The 19,661-nt window shown below is 44.1% G+C and overlaps 2 protein-coding genes across 9 annotated transcripts in view; one reads left to right on the top strand and one right to left on the bottom strand.

The window, feature by feature from the left end:
- TPCN1 (two pore segment channel 1) overlaps nt 1–19,475 on the top strand; it is a 68,605-nt gene extending 49,130 nt beyond the window's left edge. For all 8 annotated transcript variants that reach the window (XM_029571841.1, XM_029571845.1, XM_029571840.1 and 5 more), the window contains 7 exons: nt 6,905–7,020; nt 7,778–7,824; nt 8,790–8,858; nt 9,773–9,857; nt 10,647–10,783; nt 16,204–16,284; nt 16,980–19,475. In XM_029571841.1, coding sequence (XP_029427701.1) covers nt 6,905–7,020; nt 7,778–7,824; nt 8,790–8,858; nt 9,773–9,857; nt 10,647–10,783; nt 16,204–16,284; nt 16,980–17,096 — 652 coding nt within the window. In that variant the 3' untranslated portion in view covers nt 17,097–19,475. The remainder of the gene's footprint in view (nt 1–6,904; nt 7,021–7,777; nt 7,825–8,789; nt 8,859–9,772; nt 9,858–10,646; nt 10,784–16,203; nt 16,285–16,979) is intronic.
- SLC8B1 (solute carrier family 8 member B1) overlaps nt 18,902–19,661 on the bottom strand; it is a 69,738-nt gene continuing 68,978 nt past the window's right edge. The window contains exon 17 of the transcript XR_003852010.1: nt 18,902–19,649. The gene's annotated coding sequence lies outside the window, so the exon portion shown is untranslated. The remainder of the gene's footprint in view (nt 19,650–19,661) is intronic.

Genomic DNA, 19,661 nt, shown 5'->3' with positions numbered 1-19,661 from the left:
TAAATGATACTGATCATTGAGCAGAAAAGTTCAGTATTCTAAACTCCTGAAGTGAGTGGGCAAAGGTTCAAGAATTGTCCCGTCACATAATACCTCTGTGCTACTCTAACATTCACCAGGGTCAATCCTTGGTCACTTGAGGGTGCCAACAAGTACTGCATAGATCTCACCTGTGCCCCTGTCCTGGTAACCTCCCACCCATCAATTGGGTTCCCACATGCTGTGGGCAAGTACCCTGCCCACAAGCTATTCCCTGATAGTTTCTGGGGATATTGAAACCTTGCAGAACCCCAAGATTACAGTTTCCAGTAAGGTATTCAGACAATTTACTAAAATCCCTGGGATTATCCAATAACTTATCTTTCTTGGGTCACTGATCAATCTCGGACACAGTGCTAATAAACTAAAAAGGTTTTATTAACAAGGATGTACAATGAATACAAAAATATTGAAAATATGCAAACACTGAACAGAAAAGAAAAAGGGATTTTTACAATTAATGCTTTGCTTTTACCATTGATTTGTCTGCCAACTTAAATACTGCGGTTTTTCCCAGCAGAGCACGAGTTAATCCTGCTGGAACCACAGCCAGATTTCTCAGGCTGTTATATTAGAATCCTTTGAGAAGCTAAGTGCTGGTTTTCTCCCTGTTTCTGTCCAATCAGCACACAGAGCCTTGCAGCACTCAGATGTTAAGAGCTGTTAGCTCTGACCTGTACATTCCTCAGCATCTAATCATCTGTCAGCTCTTGTGTCTGGTGCTGCCAGTGGCAACTGAACCAATTGCCTTGAAGAGTGACCTTGCTGACTCAGAGCAGCAGGAGATTCACCCTATAAGCTCCAACAGTTAGCAGTTGCAGAATGCTGCACTGCTATGCTGCCACCTAGTGGTTAACTTAATGTCTATGAAGGAAAATGTGAGGTTGATTTTTAAAACAAGTGTGCATGTGCATATTGGCGTGCGAGTGAGAATATAAGAACATAAGAAATTGCCATACTGGGTCAGACCAAGGGTCCATCAAGCCCAGCATCCTGTTTCCAGCAGTGGCCGATCCAAGCTACAAGTACCTGGCAAGTACCCAAAAACTAAGTACATCCCACGCTACTGATGCTAGTAATAGCAGTGGCTATTTTCTAAGTCATCTTGATTAATAGCAGGAAATGGACTTCTCCTCCAAGAACTTACCCAAACCTTTAAACCCAGCTACACTAACTGCACTAACCACATTCCCTGGCAACAAATTCCAGAGTTTAATTGTGCGTTAAGTGAAAAAGAATTTTCTTTGATTAGTTTTAAATGTGCTACATGCTAACTTCATGGAATGCCCCCTAGTCCTTCTATTATCCAAAAGAGTAAATAACCAATTCACGTTTACCCATTCTAGACCTCTCGTGATTTTAATCATGCGCACACTTACGCACACACGTATGTTTTAAAATGCACCAACTGCACGTAAGTATGCTCTTAATTTTTAGAGGTTACTTGAGCACAGCTAGCGCGCATGTATCATCCATAGGACCTTGTCGGATTTTATGTGCGTATGTCGGCGAATTTTAAAACATACTTGCGTGAGACATATTTCCAGTTTTCCCATTAGTCCACAAGTTATTAGTGAGGTCTTTCAGACCCTTCTGGTTCATCATCCTACATGCCGCTCAGTTGATCTGGACTCCTCACCCTATCTTCTAAGCCTTACAACTTGAGATCTAAGACTTGCTCCTCCTCAGGAGCAGCAGTAAAGTTATGAGGATATATTGCATAGCATGCTGTGGGTTTTGTTTTTAAAATTCGAAGTTACGTGTCTTGGCCCCACCCTAGAACACCCATGCCCCACCCCTTTTCTACCCCCTTATTCCTTGCACACGGACGTGTATGTTTTGCGTTTTTTTGTTTTTAAATCCAAGTTGCTCACGCATAGTCCACATATACATGTATGTAGGCAACTTTGCATGAGCAATGCCTTTAAAATGAACCTGTCTGTATTTCAGAAGGAAATAGAACCCTGAACAAATAAGGAATATTATTACATACAAAGAACTCCTGTTTCGCCACACATACCATTTCAGATTTATCACCATCTTTCTGTCACCACATGGTCTGAAGGCAGTGTGAAGCAGCAAGGCACAGTGCAGCATTGGGAATCTTCTCACCTTATAACTTAAACTGACATCTTTATGCATTTTATTCCAGGATCCATCACAACCAGGGAATGCTTTAGCCAAAATCACATCAACAAGAAGTTGTTTTTTTTTAGGATGCAGAATCTAGCCTGAGCATTGTGTGGCTGTGATACAGCAGCCCTATCTTTTCTCCCGTCACTGCTGAGAGCAAGAGAGAGCGCCACACTGAAACGCTTTTTGGGATAATGTTTTCTCTGTCAGCATGGAGAAGATGAATGATCTAGAAGGCAGGAGACCTTCCTGCTGCACCAGCGTTCAGCACATATACCGCTCAAGAAAATGTGCCAAGACATGATAAGAAGAATCAGTGTGCTTCTCTCCATAAATATAGTCTCGGTGTAGACAACAATATGCACGACCAGCACTTTGCAGAAGAGTAACCCCCAAAATATTAAGTGCAGTTAAAACATTTTGTTTGACTTTTATCAGTAAGCTGGCACTAACTTACTTCTGACTACAGAGTGCAAAGAAGGCACCTTTTCTTCATATTATATTAGACAGATCTGTACGAGTAAGGAGTAACTTACATACATTCTTACACACTTACCGAACAAATGAAAAGCATGCTCGTAGACCAGCTAAAACTTACATGATGCTACAAGAAAGTTAGGGATTCCTTTTCTAATCATCATGTACAAAAACACTTTGTGTCGGCATGCGTGTGAGGAAACTGCAGTCTGGGTTTGTGACTCTCAAAAAGTGAAATATTCCTTGTCACATTTGTTTCCTGACAATTCAGCCCATTTCCAATTATATGTCTCTTAATCTTAACCGGCTTGTTTTTAATATCTCTCTCTCCAAAAATGACGTGTTAGGCACTTACCTCAACAGCTTGTTGCTCCCGAATGGACGTTTGGTTTGCATTTGTCTCAGTCAGGCTTGCTGTCAAAATCTTCAGCTGTCTGTCAGAGTGTGTTATCAAAATCTTCCAATTCAACTCTGAAGACTGACAGCGTGCCTGATTGTGATGAATGTAAACCGAACGTTTCACTGGGAAGTAACAAGCTGTTTGAGATAAGTGCCTACTAAATGTCCTTTTTTTGGAGACATATATAAATTAAGAACAAGCTGGTGAAGATTAAGAGACTTACATAAATAATTAGAAATAAGGTGTTAAATTGTCAGGAAACATACATGCAACAAGGAATATTTCACTTTTTTGAGAGTTTCCCCACACACGTACAGTCACAGGTGTGTTTGTATGTAGTGATAGAAATGGAATCCCTAACTCTCTTCTAACATCGTATGAGTGTTAGGTGATCAGTGAACATACTTTCCACTTGTTCAGTAAGTGTGCAAGAATTTATTTAAATGACTCCTTACTCATATATATATAATACATTATATGAAGAAAAGTTGCTGCCTTAGCACTCTATAGTTATTAGATTATTATTTATGTCCATAGATTTTGTATACAGGTATTTGCCCTTTTGTTAAATAAAATTACCTCTGTCATATTTCACACACTGTGCTTTCAGTATTTTGGCCACCACTGGGTGTCACTAGTGCAGAAAGTCAATCCCTATCACCTCTCTATCTAGTGATCTTTTTTCACTGTCCCCCAAATTTATCAATTTCACACCCATTTAATATAATTGTCTCTAAGCTAAAGGAGACGCCATTTTCTATATCTGTCTCTGATTCTCTTCATTTATTTTTAGCATATGTATTCTAAAGGCCCCTTTTTCAGAAGATGTTTTACAGTTCCACCTCTTAACGGTGAAGTCCAATCAGCCGTGGATCGTTTCAAAGGTGACTGGGGGTGTCTAAATTTTGTAAAGTGCCTGGCAGGCAGGCAGGGTTTGGGGATTTCAGCTGCAATGAAACTTCTCTCTTTATTTTATTTATTTTTATGTATTCATTTTTTATATACCGTCATTCGGTTTAGCCATCACAACGGTTTACAGAATCAAAACAACAATCAGATAAATTATACATAGTTGCAAAAGAAGAAAACAATAACAATAGTGAAATGATAGGTAGAGGGGGAGAAGGGAAAGATGTAAAAAAGGAAAGTAACAAAAATAGTATTAATTAATCTTAAAGGAGGGCTTCATATTAAATTTCTGAAATTGTAATACTTAAGGTTGATGCCAGTTGTAGTTACTGTTTTTTTCTTGTTTGGGTTTGAATGGTTGAATTGATTGTAGAAGGATTGTTGTTAAAGATGATCATTGATGTAGACTGTATGGAAGAGGAAAGTTTTTAGGTCCTTCTTGAACTTTTTGATGTTAGATTGAGTTCTTAAATAAGGCGGTAGAGAGTTCCATTTTTTTGGGGAAGCAATGGAGAATGCTCTGTTTCTAGTAGTTGATAGTCGAGCATCTTTAATGGGAGGAATTTTTAGACAAGTGTTGTTAGATCGAAGATTTGTTCTGGTAATTTGTGGAGTGATTTTTAAACCAGTGTGTTTATGATGATTGGCATGTATTAATTTGTGAGTGATGATCAGGATCTTATAATCTACTCGAGATTTAATAGGAAGCCAATGGAGCGACATTAGTATTGGGGTGATGTGAATCCTGCATGAGAATGAGGAAGCGCAGGGAGTAGGAAGTTACCCAGATAATTTTTAGCGGGGAGATTGTCTGCCGTCGTATGCACCCGGGTTGGACTGTGATTTATCAAACCAGACTCAACCACCCAAATTTATTCGCATAGCGCAGAATATCTGTGCTACCCGGAAACATTTAGGCCATACCCTCCCTCCCTTCTTTTTATCTGGCTAAATTTCACCCAGGTAAAATGTCACCAGTGGGTGAGAAACTGAAATCTCAGCATTTGGGTAACTTAGTTGTCCGAGGTCAAGCAGTATGGTAGTCCTCACATATGGGTGATGACATCGGATGGAGCCCTGACACAGAAAACTTACGTCAAATTGATCACATTGAGCATGCTCTATATCATGCACTCTCCCTCTTCAGTCTCTCTCTCTTTCTCCACGGAGCTGCAGCATTGCAGTTGGTAAGCCTTGTACATTTTGGGCATTTTTGTCCTATTTTGGAAAATTTGTTTTTCCACACGATTTTTTCATGGTTGTGTGTATTTTGCTGTGCCAGCAATCGACGTCTGATCCCTCTCTGTTCTCCCTTTAGTGTCTTAGTTAAGTTTTCGACATTTCTCAGTAAGTTTCCTTTCGTGTCTATGCCCCCGAGGTGGCGGTGCAGTCGGTGCCTGCCGGCCACAGACTCCTGTCGCCATCGAGTTTTGATATTGTGTCCCTTTTCGTTCGTCCCTTTTATGGCCGCCTCCAAAACATGCAGTGTGTGATGATAGAGAGAGGTTTATGCCCGCTTACTATTGTGAAAAGTCAACAAAAAATGCTTTAATTGCATCTATCATCTGAAGTGTTACTCTTCTGTGGAATGCTGGTCCTGGATGGTGGGAGATAGTGAGCCCAGCCCAGGATTTTAGAAAACTGAACATAGGGGGTATGACCCAGTGCATTAAGGTGGGGAGGAACTGAACTTTAACCTAGAGATTGCTATGTGCCATAGACTAAACATTAATAGGTAGATTTTAAAAGCGTTGCGTAAAAATGGCTCCATACATGCATATGTGGGCCACGCGTGAGCACTGAGAATTTTAAGAAGCTGGGAAGTACGCACGTGCATACCTGTGCACGCGTCAAGAACAAGGAGGCAGAAAAGGGGCAGGGAATGGGCGTTCCGGGGTGCAGCTATCATGTACACGCATAACCCCTGAAGGTTCACCATGGCAATGCACTAAGTTATGCAGGTAACCTTACTGCTGATCCTAATGAAGCGTAAGTCTGGGCCAGAGGGATCCTGAACACTGGAGGGGGAGGGAGGGAGAGAGAGAGACAGAGACAATCTGACACTCTATATATATCTCTCACTGTAAGAGGGGCAGTTTGAACTCCGGGTTTTGGGGGAGGGGGGATTACATTGGTCTGCCTAGGGCACAAGGGACTGTAGACCCCCAAACACCACCCTGAGTTGAAAGTGCCCCTCCTACAGTGGGATATAAATAGTGTGTCAGATTGGCCCTTTAAATGTCTCTCGCTCTCCTCTCTGCCCCCCTCCCCCCCTTTGCTGGTCACTTGTGAGTACGCGCCCAAAGACTCCCAACACATATGCACAATATTTTAAATGGTACCCGTGTACTTCTTGCACAGTATAAAATCGAGTATATTTTTGCTCACTTGCCCAATACGTGCATTTATGGGCGCATTCACGAACCTTTTAAAATTGAATTGTAAAGTATTAATGATCTAAAGAATCCATTTGAGCTGGAACCTTAAATTTACTTTAGTGGCATAAGAACATAAGAACATAAGAAAACAAAAAATGCTTTAATTGCATCTATCATCTGAAGTGTTACTCTTCTGTGGAATGCTGGTCCTGGATGGTGGGAGATAGTGAGCCCAGCCCAGGATTTTAGAAAACTGAACATAGGGGGTATGACCCAGTGCATTAAGGTGGGGAGGAACTGAACTTTAACCTAGAGATTGCTATGTGCCATAGACTAAACATTAATAGGTAGATTTTAAAAGCGTTGCGTAAAAATGGCTCCATTATTACCTTTATCAGTGCATGGGGGTAACCTGGCAGTTATTGCCCTAAGCAACCTACTGACCAGACTGGATGACTATTTTGGCCTTCATCTGCTATTATTTACTATGTTACTGTGACCTATTCTCCTTGTGCCATGCAGAATGCTCCCTGGGGGGTTACATGTGCCTTTTCTTTGCTCTGCTCAGGAATAGCACCGTCGTTGATTCTTATCGCAGGCAGAATGTAACCATCGGTAACACGACCATAGTGGAGGAGGGATATTACTATCTCAACAACTTTGATAATATTTTCAACAGCTTTGGTAAGAACAAGCTTAAGATCTTATTTTGATTAAAAAAAAAAAAAAGCATCTGATGTGCCTTTGAGATGTACAGAACAGAAACAAAACCCACCAGAGTAGACAGCTGTATCTGCAAAACACCCTGTGTCTGTGCAGGATAGACCTTCGGTGTCTTACACCTCAGATCCGCTGCGGGTGGTACTGTCAGAGGTGATGTGCTTGAACAGACCAGAGTGAGTTCTTGGACAGGCAGTACAGTTCAATTGCATTATCCTTCATCCAACTCGTTAATTGTCCCCCCTGCCCCCAGTGTCTCTGCATGTGGCATGGAGAAAACCCCTTTAGTATTGCTTCCAGACAGAGTTGCTTTTTTATCGTGCTTCAGTGAGTTTTCCTGCTCAGATGGACCATGAGAGGTTAAAGTCCTTGGTACAAGCATGGTTGGAAAGCGTAAGCACATTCCTTGGGCAGCGAGTTATCCTGTGACCTGGACTCTGCAGCCCTCAGCAGGATCTTGCAGTGGGTGATTCTGAGCTGTCCCTTGACTTTGGAACTGAAGATGGTTTGTTTGTGTGAGCTGGGAGGCTTTCACAGCTGCTTCTTGCACAATATCTGTCAAGGGGCCTTTTGTGTATTTGCGAAAAATACATAGTATGTAGGCCTGAAGAGAGGTGTACCAAAAGTATCTCGCGTGACATGAATGGAACATGTGTGTACAACTGAGGCCAGAAATAGTGCAAACCAGTCTTCTTTTTGGTTTTTTTTTTGTCTTCTGCAGTAACACTGTTTGAGTTAACTGTGGTCAATAACTGGTATATCATTATGGTAAGCACAATTAATTATGCATTCTTATATTGTTTCGTGTGTTAGGATTACATGGTCTGTTATCTCTAGTGCTGTTTATAATTTGTGTGCACTACTTATGCTTGACCTAGGAGATGGGGGAGGGGTTGAGAGATGCATATTTGTCATGTGCCGCTTAAACCTTAAGGGGTAGATTTTCAGACGAGCGCGAATAGCCTACTTTTGTTTGCGCTCCAGGCGCAAACAAAAGTACGCTGGATTTTAGTAGATACGCGCGTAGTCGCGCGTATCGGCTAAAATCCTGGATCGGCGCGCGCAAGGCTATCGATTTCGTATAGCCTGCGCGCGCCGAGCCGCGCAGCCTACCCCCGTTCCCTCCTAGGCCGCTCCGAAATCGGAGCGGCCTAGAAGGGAACTTTCCTTTGCCCTCCCCTCACCTTCCCCTCCCTTCCCCTACCTAACCCACCCGCCCGGCCCTGTCTAAACCCCCATCCTACCTTTGTCGGGGGATTTACGCCTCCCGGAGGGAGGCGTAAATCCCCGCGCGCGAGCGGGACTCCTGCGCGCCGGGCCGCGACCTGGGGGCGGGTACGGAGGGCGCGGCCACGCCCCCGTACCCGCCCCAAAACGCTGCCGACACGCCCCCGAAACGCCGCGACGACCGGGCCCGCCCCCCCGACACGCCCCCGACACGCCCCCCTCCGAGAACCCCGGGACTTACGCGAGTCCCGGGGCTCTGCGCGCGCCGGGAGGCCTATGTAAAATAGGCTTCCCGGCGCGCAGGGCCCTGCTCGCGTAAATCCGCCCGGTTTTGGGCGGATTTACGCGAGCAGGGCTCTGAAAATCCGCCCCTAAGTGAAAGGCCTGGAAGGTGGGAGAATGTGTGTGTTGCACGGTTATGTATCTGAGTTGGAAGAGGAAAGAGGGTTTGGGTGTGACCTCTAGCCGGATTGTTCTAACCGAACTCCTGTCTCTTCTGTTTGCAGGAAGGCGTGACGTCTCAGACCTCTCACTGGGCTCGGCTCTACTTCATGATCTTCTATATTGTCACTATGGTGGGTGTCTGTCTCCTCGCTGGGGAACAGAAATCTGTTTACTGCACAGTTGAGAAAGCAGCGGCATTCCCTGGAGCTTGGGCCTTCTGAGTCCAGGCCTGAACAAGCAAAGAAGGATTTACAAATATTAGGATAAATAGTACAGCATTGGAGTGTGAGGCTTTCTCTGTAGGGCTATGATGTGGGTTAGGTTGTCTAGATATCTACATAAAAATGGGAGAGAGTGGGTTTGTGATATTATGAAGTCTCGCCGCTCAATCAGCGCAAGCACTGAACAGCCGCTCGTGCTGTGACAGGTTGCAAGGCACCAGCAGTTCTGGTAGGATTGCTAATGTTAAATGCCAGCCAGAACCAGCACGTGCTTCCCGCTGACCCTTACTCCACTCACTCAGCTTCTGGCATTCAAAAAAAATACACACTCAAACCCAAATGCACACAGACGGCACACACACACCTGTGCAAAGAACAGGGAATTATTCTAGTTTTGTATGTGTGAAAAAGAGGAATCTTGGGCTGTTCTCCTGTGACTTCTAGGTTGTATCCTGTGTCGGCACTAGTTAATTGCCTAGGCATTAATGATGCCATGAGTGGGGAGAACACAAACTGGACTATATTTAAAAAAAAACAAAACAAAAAAACATTTTTCTGTAGCAATCTGGGCGATTAAAGCATAAGATGAGCAATCAGTTTGCTATGGGGGTGGGCCATAAAATGATTTTGTTTAAAGAAATTCTGCCCCTTCCCACCCTCTTCCCCATTCCTCAACAAATGTGAGCAGGTGCAGCAGCCATTTGCACATAGAGACCCAGAGAATATAAAGCCATCAAGTCCTGTGCTGATTTTGAGGGAGGGTTTCACAGGGCACGATATGTTTAGAAATTCTGACTTTTTTTTCTTGCCCCCCCCCCCCCCAGGTGGTGCTGACTATTATTGTAGCCTTTATCTTGGATGCGTTCGTGTTCCACATGAATTACAGCCGGAAGAATCAAGACCCTGAAGGTAACTAGGGGCAGCAAGCAGCGTCTCGCGTGCAGCCTGCCGTGCTTTAAAGTCTGGATTTGGAAGGCTTGTGTGTGCTGGAGCCAATGGATATTTCTGGGAAAGAAGCTTGTGCACGGCTAAGTGTGCCTCCAGCTTGGTACAACAGGTGACACGAGCACCCATGTTTGCTGTTGGTATCTTCAGGTGCGCAGGCAGTGTGGTGACTGGTGCTCAGTGTGAAGAAACAGAACAGATGTCAGAACGAAACCCAGGCCCTTCAAATGTGCAAGAAGCAGTGTAAAAAAAATGTTCTTCTTTAATTAAAGTCCTAAGTTTAGCAGTCAGCCGGAGAGAGGGTATGAAGTAACTCAACAGTGTTACCTGCTGGAAGGTGATTTCTGTTGCTTCTGAAGCTGTTTGAAGTCTGTTTTTCAAAAGATTGATCCAGCCAAAATCAAGACTTAGCTTGCCAAATCTAGCAGTCTTAAAACTTTCTCCCTCTGACCAGCGGAGTTTGCCGAGCTTTAAATCATAAGGCACACATTCCAGGCAGACAAACTGGGCTGGAGGCGTTCATGTTTTAGCATGCTAACCAGATACACTTACCCATACAACTCCAGCCATACAGATGGCTGTCTTAAATCAAAATTTGAGCAGTTAGATTTAGCCAAATAGTCAGCTGTAAAACTAGCTGGATATCTGGCTCAAGATAAGGTAGTAAAATTACCTGGTTATTTTACCCTTCAGCATATTTTTGAAACTTAACCCTAGAGTAGCTATTTTTGTACCTCCCTTGGTCCCTTGTAGATGAGAAAGGTATCACCCTTGAAAAAGAGATCCTGAAGGAGGAAGTGCAGATGATCCTGGAACTGTGTAAGAGAGACTGTTCAACCTTCGAAATCACCGAGCTACAGAAAATGATCTCCCATTTGGACAGCAATGGGGTAAGGCACAAGATGACTAGGCTTCATATAAATCTGGAGATTGTTTGACTATATTATGTTGTGATCCCAAGAATCAAAAAGGGAAAAAAAAGGTACATTTTCTGAATATTAAGGATAGCACTTAAATTTTCCTCGTCATCCCGTCAGGCCAGTGGGTTTTGCCCACTGACCAGCAGATGGCTATATAGAGATCAACAGGCTCACTGCTGTCACTCCTTATATGCATCTGTGCTGCACCTCTGTCTCCAGCAGATTGGTAGGTAAGCATCCTGTGCTGTGCACTGCGGCCTGGTAGGCTGAGAAGGAAAACGGTTCCAGAGGCTCCAGAGGTGAAAGACGAGTTCTCATTCCCTCACCGGAGTGGGTTCTTTACTATTGATTGGAATAGGAAAGGAAATTGAGGCTCCAGTGCTTGAAAGCCTGGTGCTCCCTGCTACTATTGAGTGGCTCTGAACCAGGGGGGAAGCCTTGGTCTTTTCTCTGATTTTTTTTTTTTTCCCCTCCTCTTTTCCCTTCTTCCCTCTCTCTCCTGATTTTCCCTCTTTCCCCTCATGGATCCTCTTATTGATGCTGTGCCTTTAAACACTTGGTGTCCTCTGGGCAGCGCAGCAATAAAGTTTAAAAAATAAAACAGCAAAGGGATCATCTGTGCTGCTTGGGCAGCCTGGAGAAGATGAAATTTTGGGGTGAGCTGTTGAGTTTCTGAATTTTGTAGAGACTGTGTGTGTGTGGAAAGGAGAAAATGGTGCCAGTGGCTGAGCACAGCAAAAAAACCACTGCGCTGTGCAGGGCCTGCCCGCTAAGCAAGGTGCAGGCAGGAAATAGTTCCAAGCTCTGCGAGGAGTAGGCGGCGGGGAGGGGGGAGGGGTGGAGGTAAAACCGTGGTAGGTGTAACTTCCACTGTGGGATCCTTTATTTCATCTGAAGCCCTAATGGACATGTTGCGGCAGCAGGGCAGTGATGAAGATTGTGGTCCGCCTCCTTTTAGCCCTTATCAGACTGATAATACTGCTGCGGGTGCTGCTATAATGATGCCTGTTTTTTCTGCAGCACAGGTGTCTACTTTAATCCTGGGCTCTTATTTTGCAAGAGTTTTGTTTGTTTGTTTGTTTGTTTTTTTTTAAGGGTTGCGGGCATTCTGTTTGGGGCAAAGCCCTGCTCCTGGAACAGCCTCCACAGCTCCTTTGCCCTTGGGCTTTTCAGTCTCTGGAGGCAGAAAGAGAGCCAGGGAGGAAGCTGGATGAGGGTTTCTCAGGATCAGAAGATTCCCTGGCAGACTTTATTCCCCTAGGGCAATTTATTAGGGTTGAGTACCGCAAAGAGGGTGAGGCTCTCCCTGAGAGTTTGGACACCTCCTTGCTGTCTCTTTCATAAAGAGGAATTAGCAACCTTAATCTCACATTCTTTGAGTAATGTTAAATATCTCAGGATAAGAAGGCAGAGACCTCCTCTTCGAAGGAACAGCCCATTATGGTCAGCATAATTAGGTCTTCTAGGTTTTTTTCCCTCTTCATCAGGCAGTGCATGACTTGATTGATTTGGAGTGGATGGCTCTGGAACCCAATTTTAGGGGAAGATGTACCTCTTGTACCCTCTGGTCAAGGAGAAATTTTGTTTCCCCAGGGTGGACCCTTTAGTCTGCTGTGTGACTAAGAGAACCACTATTACAGTTGAAGGTGAAGCTGCTGTTTTAGGATTCCCAATGCAGGAATATAGAGTCCGTACCTAAGCAGGCTTTGAGGTCATTAGCACGGCTCTCCAAATTTCAGTGTGCTGTTGCATTATTGCAAGATCTGGTTTGTGACTTGCATAGACTGCTCAGGAATACTTGGGGGGGGGGGGGGGGGGGGGGGGGGGGGGGGGCGGGAATCTGCTCATTTGGAACCAGGAGCAGCATATTTGGTATTAGCTGTTTCAATTTGGTCCCCTCATCTGCTAGAGGAGTGGCATCTATAATAGCGGCTAGATGGTTTCTCTGGATGTGCAATTGGTCAGTGGACTCCATTTCTAAATAACTCGACAAAGCTCCCCTTCAGAGGGAGGTGGCAGTTTGATGAGGAATTGGAGAAGATAGCAAAGGCCTGGGGGGATTCCAAGGTGCCCAGGCTTCCAGAAGATAAGGCTAAGACCCCATCTTGAAATGTTTCTTCTCATAGTAGGTTCTGGGATTCCAGGAAGTTCAGACAGGGATAGGGTTTATCTGGTCAGAGGTTGCTGTCCTTTTCCAGAAGTCAGTCCCTTTGCTCTAAGAAAGGGAGTAAAGGAGGTTCCTTTGGTTCTGGAAGCACACAATGAGGTTATGGGGGCTTTATCTCCAGTTCCAGAGAGAGGCGACCATCTATCTCAATTTTTCCAGAGGTGGGCCCAAATAACTTTGGATCAATGTGTCCTAGACCTCATTCAGTGAGGTTACATCCTAGAATTCTCTTGTCCCATTTCCAGTGCATTTATAGTTTCCCTCTCTTGGTCCGTCGGAAACAGGAAGGCCATAATGTCAACTCTGGAGAGGGCAAGATTAGTTAAGAAGGGATACTCTTCAGCAGTGATGTCTAAGCTCTTGAAGGCTAGGAAGGTTTCCACTTCCTTAGCAGATCTGTGGATCTAGAGGTTATTTGAAGATTGGTAATTGGAAGATGTAAAGTATCTCAAGGTTACTAATGTATTCTGGAAGTAAGATCATCTTTTCATGCTCTACCACGGATGAGGCAGCCACTAGGACTATAGTGGCTCGTTGATTCCGGTTCTCATTTGCTCAAGTAGGTAAGGGTATATTCCACAATCTCAGGCTACTTGTTGGGTAGAGTTAAAGTCTATCCCTTGGAAATTTGGTAGGTGGCAACTTGATCTTCCTTATGTATCTTTTTTTTTCTAAGCATTACTGCTTTGATGTCAGTCCTGGAAGAGGCCTCCTTTGCCTTGGTGGTTTTGTGAGGAGCTAGAGCAGCATCCTACCCTGTTAGGGAATAGCTTGGGTACTTCTTACTGGTCTGACTATGTAAAGAAGAAGGTGAAATTACCTCTTACCTGATTTCCTTTACTTGATTCCAGTCAGACCAATCTAGGACTCTCCCTTTGCTGCCATACCTTTTTTTCTTTCCTTCTGAAAATTTCAAGTATGATGCATATAATGGGGAAGAAAGCTGAAGATGGAAAGGGATAAGACTCTTCCATTGCTACATTGTTCTGCAGGTGAGCGGGTAATGGGTCCGCTGGAAGTGGGTAATGGGTCCGCTGGAAGTCTTTTAAAAAAACCCAAAAACAAACAAACTTGATAGATCAGTTCTGTGGTTCAGTTGTATGCTTATTGGATTTAAAGTTCTCCACAGTTGACCTGAAATACTGGCAATCTGGTGTCAGCACAGTTGCATATAAGGAGTGACATCAGTGAACCTGTTGATCTCTCTCTCCATCTACTGGACAGTGAGCATAACCCACTGGTCTGTACTGGTCTGACTGGAATCGAGGAAAGGAAATGATCAGGTAAGAAGTAATTTCACCTTGTTCGGGAAAGGTTTAGGCAGTTTCACAAGTCAGAAGTGCTGTTTTGTGGCAGGATAAAGGATTACTTACCGGAAAGCCAGATGGGTAAAGGAACTTATTTCAGAAGCATCCAAAGCTGTGCAGAAAGAAGTCAGAGTCTGTGTTTTTGCCACAAACTTAAAGGCAGTAGTGGGGAGTGCTCTCGAGGCAATCTTCCGACTGAACTAAAGAGCATCTTTAGGTGCAACTTTCACAAGAATTCTAATTCAAGCTGGACATTTCCCATCCATTCCAGTATTGTAGGCAGAACACAATAGATTGGGACTTCTGGCTTATTCTGTCAATTCTTGTAATGTTGGTTTTCCTAAATCAGCCCATCCTGAATGCCTTTTCCCAGTGTTTTCAGGATTTTGCAAAATTATGTATTAGGATTTTTCAGTGTATTATGGAGCTTGTAGTGAAACAGGGGTTTGCATGCCTTGTAGTTTTGTTCTGCCTTGTGATACTTTTCCCCAGAGAGCTCATTTCCTCCCTGCTGGCCTGCAGGTGGTGTTTGACCTCTGCACTGTAGTTCAGGCAGAGGCTTTGGATGCTGCCTTGACTGAAGGTGGCCATCCCAGCAGCCCTGAGTGCATGTAACACTGAAACACCCTGCAGAAAGCTAATACCGTGTGCCCTGATTGGCCCTGGAGATAGAGAACTTGCTCTGAGTTCTGGAACTCGCCAGTTTCGGTTGGGAGTGCAGAGGGAGCAGATCTCTGTGCTGAGGCCCTGTTCAGCTCCTGTGTACAACCTTTTCCTAACCTCTCCAGGCACGAGTAAGGTAGTGAAAATCATTTAGCTAGTTTCTGCTGTTAAATCCGTGTTTACCTGTTTCTGTTTGAAATTTCAGACTTTTATCTGTTCACTGTTCCTGCTTTTTTTCTTAAACTCATTAGTTTGTTAGCTCTGCCTGTCTTGGACTGACTAATGATCCTGAAATTGTGTGTATTTGGTCTGTGGTTGTATTTCTAGGAGCTGTGTGACCCTTGGTTGTGAGGGGTCTCAGTGTCCCTAGAAACTGCCAAGCGATAGCTTGCGGGCGGGGAACTTGCCCAGAGGCAAGCAGGGAATCCAGTTGGTGGTTGGGAGGTTGCCAGTGTAGGAGCACATGGTGGGCCTGGTCAGTGCTTGGCCAGGACCCTGCAAGTGGCCACAGGGTTACCCTGTGTGTGTATTAGGGGTGGTGCTGCAGCGTTAGGTGACAGAAGTGTTTTAACAAGGGAAATAAATTCTTGTGTTTATGTGGTATTTCATCCAAAACAAGGTTGTCAAATTAAGAATTTTTTTTAAATTACTGTTTGCCAGATTTTTATTGGCAACCTAACTTTTTTTTTTTTTACGGAGATGTGGTTTATAGTTGTTTTGTGCACATCTTGCTTTTCTGTGCTGAGCTTCACACCTTGATGCACTGAGACGTAGTCCCTGGACTCAGAGTATTGCAGCCTCACGGAGCCAGAACCCATGGCACAGGACACAGGCCCCATTGCTCCTAATGCTTTTAATAACATGAAATTATTTTTAAGCACGCTTTTTTATACTGTTAGTAGATTTACTGACAGTTTATTTTATGGATATTTGATATTCCGCATTTTCCCAAAGTTGGTCTCAACGCGGATTACAATAAATTTAAATGAACAGAGCTGACAACCCTGTCTGAAAGGTCACAAGAAACCTCAGGCCAGGAGACAACCCTGCGGTGCAAACTGATGGGAGAACTAACAGAAAGGGAATTAGATGGGATAAGCAGAATTCCTATTGGCTTTTAGGAGTGTTGATTCTTCTGAGGTAAAGTAAAGCATCTCATGCAGATTGTGTCAGACAGTGAATAGTCTGTCACAGTCTCCTCGTGCAAATTTGGTTCAGTTGTCTAGCTGACGTATCTCTTCTCCATCTTATAGCAAACATCCATGCTGTTACTGGGTCGAAGATCAAGGACCAAGAGTGATCTAAGTATGAAAATGTATCGAGAAGAAATTCAGGTGAGGAAGTTACGGGGCTGACCACTGCCCGGGGCTGCGCTTTGCTTGCCTTTCCGAGAACATCTGAGAGCTGATGCTCTTGGCCTCAATCGAGAGAGAGGTAGAGCCGGACAGGTAGAGACTGCAGCACAGCCTGGAGCAAGGGCCATTTCTATGCAGCGGGAAGGGGGCTCAGGGATGGGTTTTATTTCCCCCTCGCTGCTGCACCCCAGCTGGGAAACATTACTCGAGTTAGAAAATTCTGGGCAAATAACTGTACCCCAGATTCTGTCAGTCATCATCCTGCGTTCCAGTGGGTTCTCAGCATTGTACAACACTGATAAATAGGAGCATTGTTGGGGAGCCCAAGTTTAGGGGTGCCATCTCCCCTGGCTCTTCATTTGTGTATGTATCTGTGCTGTTTAATTCTCACTTTTTTTTATATATAAAAAATGAGGAGCACTTCCTCTTTATGGGGGGGGTAGTCTGTACCTGCTTCCTTTTGGAAACCTTTGACAGCTTTCTTACAGCAATGTCTAGCACTGCTCATTGGTTTGGTGGTAGGTTCTGAGTATTGCTTCTTTACTCCAAGCAGGGACTGACTTGGGAGAATGATCCATCTTCATTAGAAAGAGCTCCCTTCAGCCAGGTTCTGTCGTCGTATCCTGAGGGGAAGGAATGTAATCCATGCCTATTTTTTTTTTTTTTTTTTCAAGGAATGGTATGAAGAGCATTCTGAGAAGCAGGCGGAGCAGCGGGTTGAGGAGATCCCGCCCTCTAGGAACTCCTGCCAACGCTTGGGCCTTCGATCTCGCTCCCAAACCGTTAACTAGACTGTGTGAATCACGTGCTGCTCTTCTATGCAATAATCCTCCTAGTATTTTAACATTTTATATACTGGAATAGTGGTTATAGATTTATATATTTTCCCACTGGAAGACACATGAGAAATTGCTTTAATTAAACCAAAAAAAAAAAGAAGACTATACTGCATCATCTTCATGCCACGTCCTTGTGAGACTTCAGGCCAATCCTGCATTTCCTGCCTGTGCTCATTCTTGCCGTTATACTTATCCCTAAGCCGTGTGTAGATGGATGAAGTCAGAGGCACTCTGAGCCATCTTAAATGTCTACAAAGAGCCTGTTCTAAGGCCTGGTGGATTAAGAGACGTTTCCTTGGAATATTTCCAAGTGCCCAACTCACACTGCTGCATGCTCTAGTGAATTGGTCTGTTTGGCTTTTTCTGATATATATCACTTTCCTTGCGCTATAAAGCCATGACACCAAGAACTACCAGCTCTTAAGATTATAAATCTTTTTGCCAAACTGCACAATGGCAAAATTAATTGTACATTTTTAATGTATCAATTTGGAACAATGTTAATCTTTGTGAGAAAAAAGTGTTCTCATTGCCTTTTTTCCCCCCATTTCTTTATGGCATTTAGAATGTCCAGAAGAATTAAAGAAACTGTTCTCTGTTCTAGACTTTAAGCCATGCAGTGATGCAATAATCTCTAGCCAATCGGCTGTGCCCAATTTTATAAGCATTTCACTATGACTGATGACATCAAAGATTTTTTTTTTTTGTATTTTTATGCTTCATGAAGAAGAAAGAGTAAGGAGATTTTATATCTTATTGATAGTGGAGTCACTGCATCCTGTTGGCTGGTAAAGGGCTAATTGACAGAACCAAGGCTGGTCACAGTGGCTCATTCTTAGTCCACGGTCAGTATTCTCATCCTTTTCATCCTTGGGTAGAAGCTAGAAATCCATATTTCCCTGTACGTACCCGGATCAGTCCAGACAGTGGGTTGAGCCTCCTGTCCAGCAGATGGAGACAGAGAAAAACTGAAAGGGTATCCTATATCAGGACAGAGCCTACCCTGCATCCCTTCAGAACCAATTTTCCTATAGTGTGATGGGAGTCAGGAAGCAGCATCAGACCTCAGAAGATTCAGACTTTTCCTGTGGTTGAGGGGACAAATTCCTCTAAAAATGTATTGAACCCCCCCCCCCCCCTTCCCACTAAAAAAAACAACTTTAGGCTAGATCCCCCTAATCTGTGAAAGAAAAATCTTTCTAATTTTGCAGTTGGATGGAGGGCACGAGGATAGGCAGTATGCAGGGACCCCTTGGACAGAGGGTGCGAGGGTGGGCATTGTGCATGGATCTCCCTTTTTTTTCATGTTTCAAATTTTGCATCAGCTAGAGTCACCAAAATAGCAATTCACCCTTTCTTAAATCTGCTGCTTCCACTTTTGCTCTAATGCCTGGGTCTAATGATTGTTCTCATAATGTGTAAATTTTATTCTGGCTGTGGCCCGTTTTGTCTTTCTACAAGCTGCAGCTTTGAGTTGCATTTTTATCTGCTTGTATATAGTATCTTAGACCAGGGTACTGTACAATACATTATCTACCTAACTCTGTCAGTGAGTTGGCTTCAGGGGCTTTTACCCTATGGAAAAATAGGGGTGGAGGGGTTAACTTCCCTAAGCATAGCCTAGTGGTTAGAGCAACAGGCTCAGAGGCAGGGAAATCAGGATTCAAATCCTGCTTCTCTACTGATGCTCCTTGTGACCGTAGATAAATCACTTCAGCCCCCATTTGCCTCTCATACAAGTTAGAATGTAAGTCTTCTTGGCAGAGAAATAACTACAGAACCTGAATTGTAATTCAGCTTGAATTTGTATTTGGATAAGGTGAATGAAGAAATGTAAAATTTAAAATCCATCCCCTCTGGAGGCCCTGTCTCTCATTCAGAAGTTAGGAGGGGTTTTGCATCAATTCTCGTATGCACTATCTGTAGCTATTGCCACTTTTGGCCTCCAAAGGAGGAGCAAGTGATTAGTCTGCTGGGGAAAAGGACCAGAGAGATTTTTAAAGGGGGGGGGGTACCATGCACCCTTGACCCCCGCACCACTGTTTGAGGGTCAGTACAGCAGCAATCTGATTTACTGAGCTTTTAAGCACCAGTTTTTCATTCTAAATGAGGTTTTATTAACTGCCAGCTCCTTTCTGACATTTTCCTAGTATTGCTGCTAGGATCGGAAATTTCAGATAGTTGTAAAGCGTAAGACTGTACTGTTAGGGAGCAGAGGTAAGCTGGAGACAAAACATCGTATGTTTTGTTTTTCAGAAAAATGCAGTGTCAGCAGCCCAGCTGATTTTTGTTTGTCTCCTAAGTCTTGAATAACAAACATGTTTGATCAGATACTATTGCTTCAGGTTGTCTTTTTGTCGAGTGTCATCTGTTTTCCTGTAGAAAGTTGATTGCGGTATCCGTCTGGGTCTCGGTCTTGTTCCGGCTTCTCTACCCATGTTCCAGGAACTTGGGCCAAACACGAGCAGCGTGCTGCTTAGAATGCACTTTCCGAGGAGGTGCAGGCTGTAGGAGGAA

This window comes from Rhinatrema bivittatum, chromosome 11 (genome assembly GCF_901001135.1).
Source record: "Rhinatrema bivittatum chromosome 11, aRhiBiv1.1, whole genome shotgun sequence".
Lineage (NCBI taxonomy): Eukaryota > Metazoa > Chordata > Amphibia > Gymnophiona > Rhinatrematidae > Rhinatrema > Rhinatrema bivittatum.
Note: the sequence above shows the minus strand (reverse complement) of the source record. Positions and strands in the feature narration are given on the sequence as shown.